Source organism: Limulus polyphemus, unplaced genomic scaffold (genome assembly GCF_000517525.1).
Source record: "Limulus polyphemus unplaced genomic scaffold, Limulus_polyphemus-2.1.2 Scaffold11484, whole genome shotgun sequence".
Taxonomy (NCBI): domain Eukaryota; kingdom Metazoa; phylum Arthropoda; class Merostomata; order Xiphosura; family Limulidae; genus Limulus; species Limulus polyphemus.
The window spans coordinates 11,280-13,373 of record NW_013677094.1 but is presented as its reverse complement, the minus strand read 5'-3'; the positions used below and the strand labels follow the sequence as shown (position 1 = coordinate 13,373).

Below are 2,094 nucleotides of genomic sequence, written 5' to 3'. Positions count from 1 at the left end.
TTGTGAGAATATTGCAACAATCCAGGTACACTTTTTTTTTTGCTATTCAAATTTAGTTTGAAAATTCCAAATTGCCATCTTTCTTTAAGTTATTTAAAAGTGTGATTCAAGAACATGTTTATTGGGGCAAAGTGTAAGTCAAGAACATTTTTATTGGGGCAAAGTGTAATTCAAGAACATGTTTATTGGGGCAAAGTGTGATTCAAGAACATGTTTATTGGGGCAAAGTGTGATTCAAGAACATGTTTATTGGGGCAAAGTGTGATTCAAGAACATGTTTATTGGGGCAAAGTGTAATTCAAGAACATTTTTATTGGGGCAAGATATACATAAGTTCTTATTAATTTTTCATTCCATTTCAATTCTCTATATCAATTTTGCAAAGTTTTGAAAAATGTGCATCCATATGTGATGCTAACTATAACTGAAGGTATATTTCATAATTTATTTTTCATTTGTAGGTGCTGGAGAATCTGGGAAGAGTACAGTGGTGAAACAGATGAGAATTCTTCATGTCAGTGGCTTCACTGAAGAGTAAGTAATGTTTTAGATTATAATGGTTTTACTAAAATACCTATAGAGTAAATCTTTAGTGTTCTAACCAGTCTGGCCTTTTGTAAGTCAAAGGAGTAGTTAGTGATGTTTTAACAAACTGGCCTTTTTCTAAAGCTTTATGAAGTGACTATTAGCTACTCCTTTGACTTACAAAATGGCCAGACTGGTTAGAATACTAGTCATTTCATAAAGTTTTAGAGAAGGCCAGTTTGTTAGAACATCACTAACTACTCCTTTGACTTACAAAAAGGCCAGACTGGTTAGAACACTAGTCACTTCATAGAGTTTTAGAAAAAGGCCAGTTTGTTTAGAACATCACTAGCTACTCCTTCGACTTACAAAAAGGCCAGACTGGTTAGAACACTAGTCACTTCATAAAGTTTTAGAAAAAAGGCCAGTTTGTTAGAACATCACTAGCTACTCCTCTGACTTACAAAAAGGCCAGACTGGTTAGAACACTGATGTTCTGACAAACTGGCCTTTTTCTAAAGCTTTATGAAGTGACTAGTGTGCTAACCAGTCTGGCCTTTTTTTGTAAGTCAAAGGAGTAGCTAGTGATGTTCTAACAAACTGGCCTTTTTCTAAAGCTTTATGAAAGGACTAGTTTTCTAACCAGTCTGGCCTTTTTGTAAGTCAAAGGAGTAGCTAGTGATGTTCTAACAAACTGGCCTTTTTCTAAAAACTTTATTTAGTGATTAATGTTCTAACCAGACTGTTCTTGTCTGGTGTTCTTCTTGTAAGTATTTAGTGAGTGACTGTTGTTCTTCTTGTAAGTATTTAGTGAGTGACTGGTGTTCTTCTTGTAAATATTTAGTGAGTGACTGGTGTTCTTACCAGTCTCTTGTTGTTGTAAATATTTAACGAGTGATTGGTGTTCTTATCAGTCTGACCTTTTAGTAAAGGTTTAAGAAATTATTAATGGTGCTTTAACTTATCTGTCCTTCTTTTACAACTTTACTCTCAACTTCTTTTCTGTGTGTTTCTAACTCAATATTAGTGACTATGAAATGTGAAGCAGAATTTGGTATATAGTTTTGTTTTTGTTTTCAGGGAAAAGAAGGAAAAAATAGAAAGTATCAAAAAGAACATCAGAGATGCAATCCTGGTGAGTTATATAGTTATAAATATGATTTATATAACTGACCTTTTAACTCTTTCACTGTGGGCTAGATAGATCCCTGGGACTGACCTTGTAACCATTTTGTGCTTGTTATGGTTTTCATGTTATAACTTTTAAATTAGTAAGTGTATGTTAACGAAGTTTGGCAGACTATCAGTAAACATTACAATGCTTTCATATGCAAAAAAATCACATTTTTTTTTATTCAGTATTAAGGTTTGTTGAGCAATGTTTTTCTTATGCCTTTTTTTTTCTTTTCACATGTTGCCTATCCAATGTGCAAGTAATTTTCATTTTAAGATTAAAAATACTTTTGTGCATCAGAAAATTTTCAAATTGCACATCCGAAATCTCTATAATGTCCAGATATTTATCAAACATTTCTTAAGAAAAAACTTAATATTTTATCTGTTATTTTC

At 32.5% G+C, this 2,094-nt stretch overlaps 1 protein-coding gene across 1 annotated transcript in view; it reads left to right on the top strand.

Moving 5' to 3' along the window:
• Window positions 1-455: 455 nt before the first annotated feature.
• The window catches only part of LOC106476760 (guanine nucleotide-binding protein G(s) subunit alpha-like), a gene marked incomplete at its 3' end in the record, with an annotated part of 8,611 nt that continues 6,972 nt past the window's right edge, over window positions 456-2,094 (top strand). Inside the window, exons 1-2 of the mRNA XM_013937389.2 lie at window positions 456-534; window positions 1,606-1,660. Of these exons, the coding sequence (XP_013792843.2) occupies window positions 500-534; window positions 1,606-1,660 (90 nt within the window). The remainder of the gene's footprint in view (window positions 535-1,605; window positions 1,661-2,094) is intronic.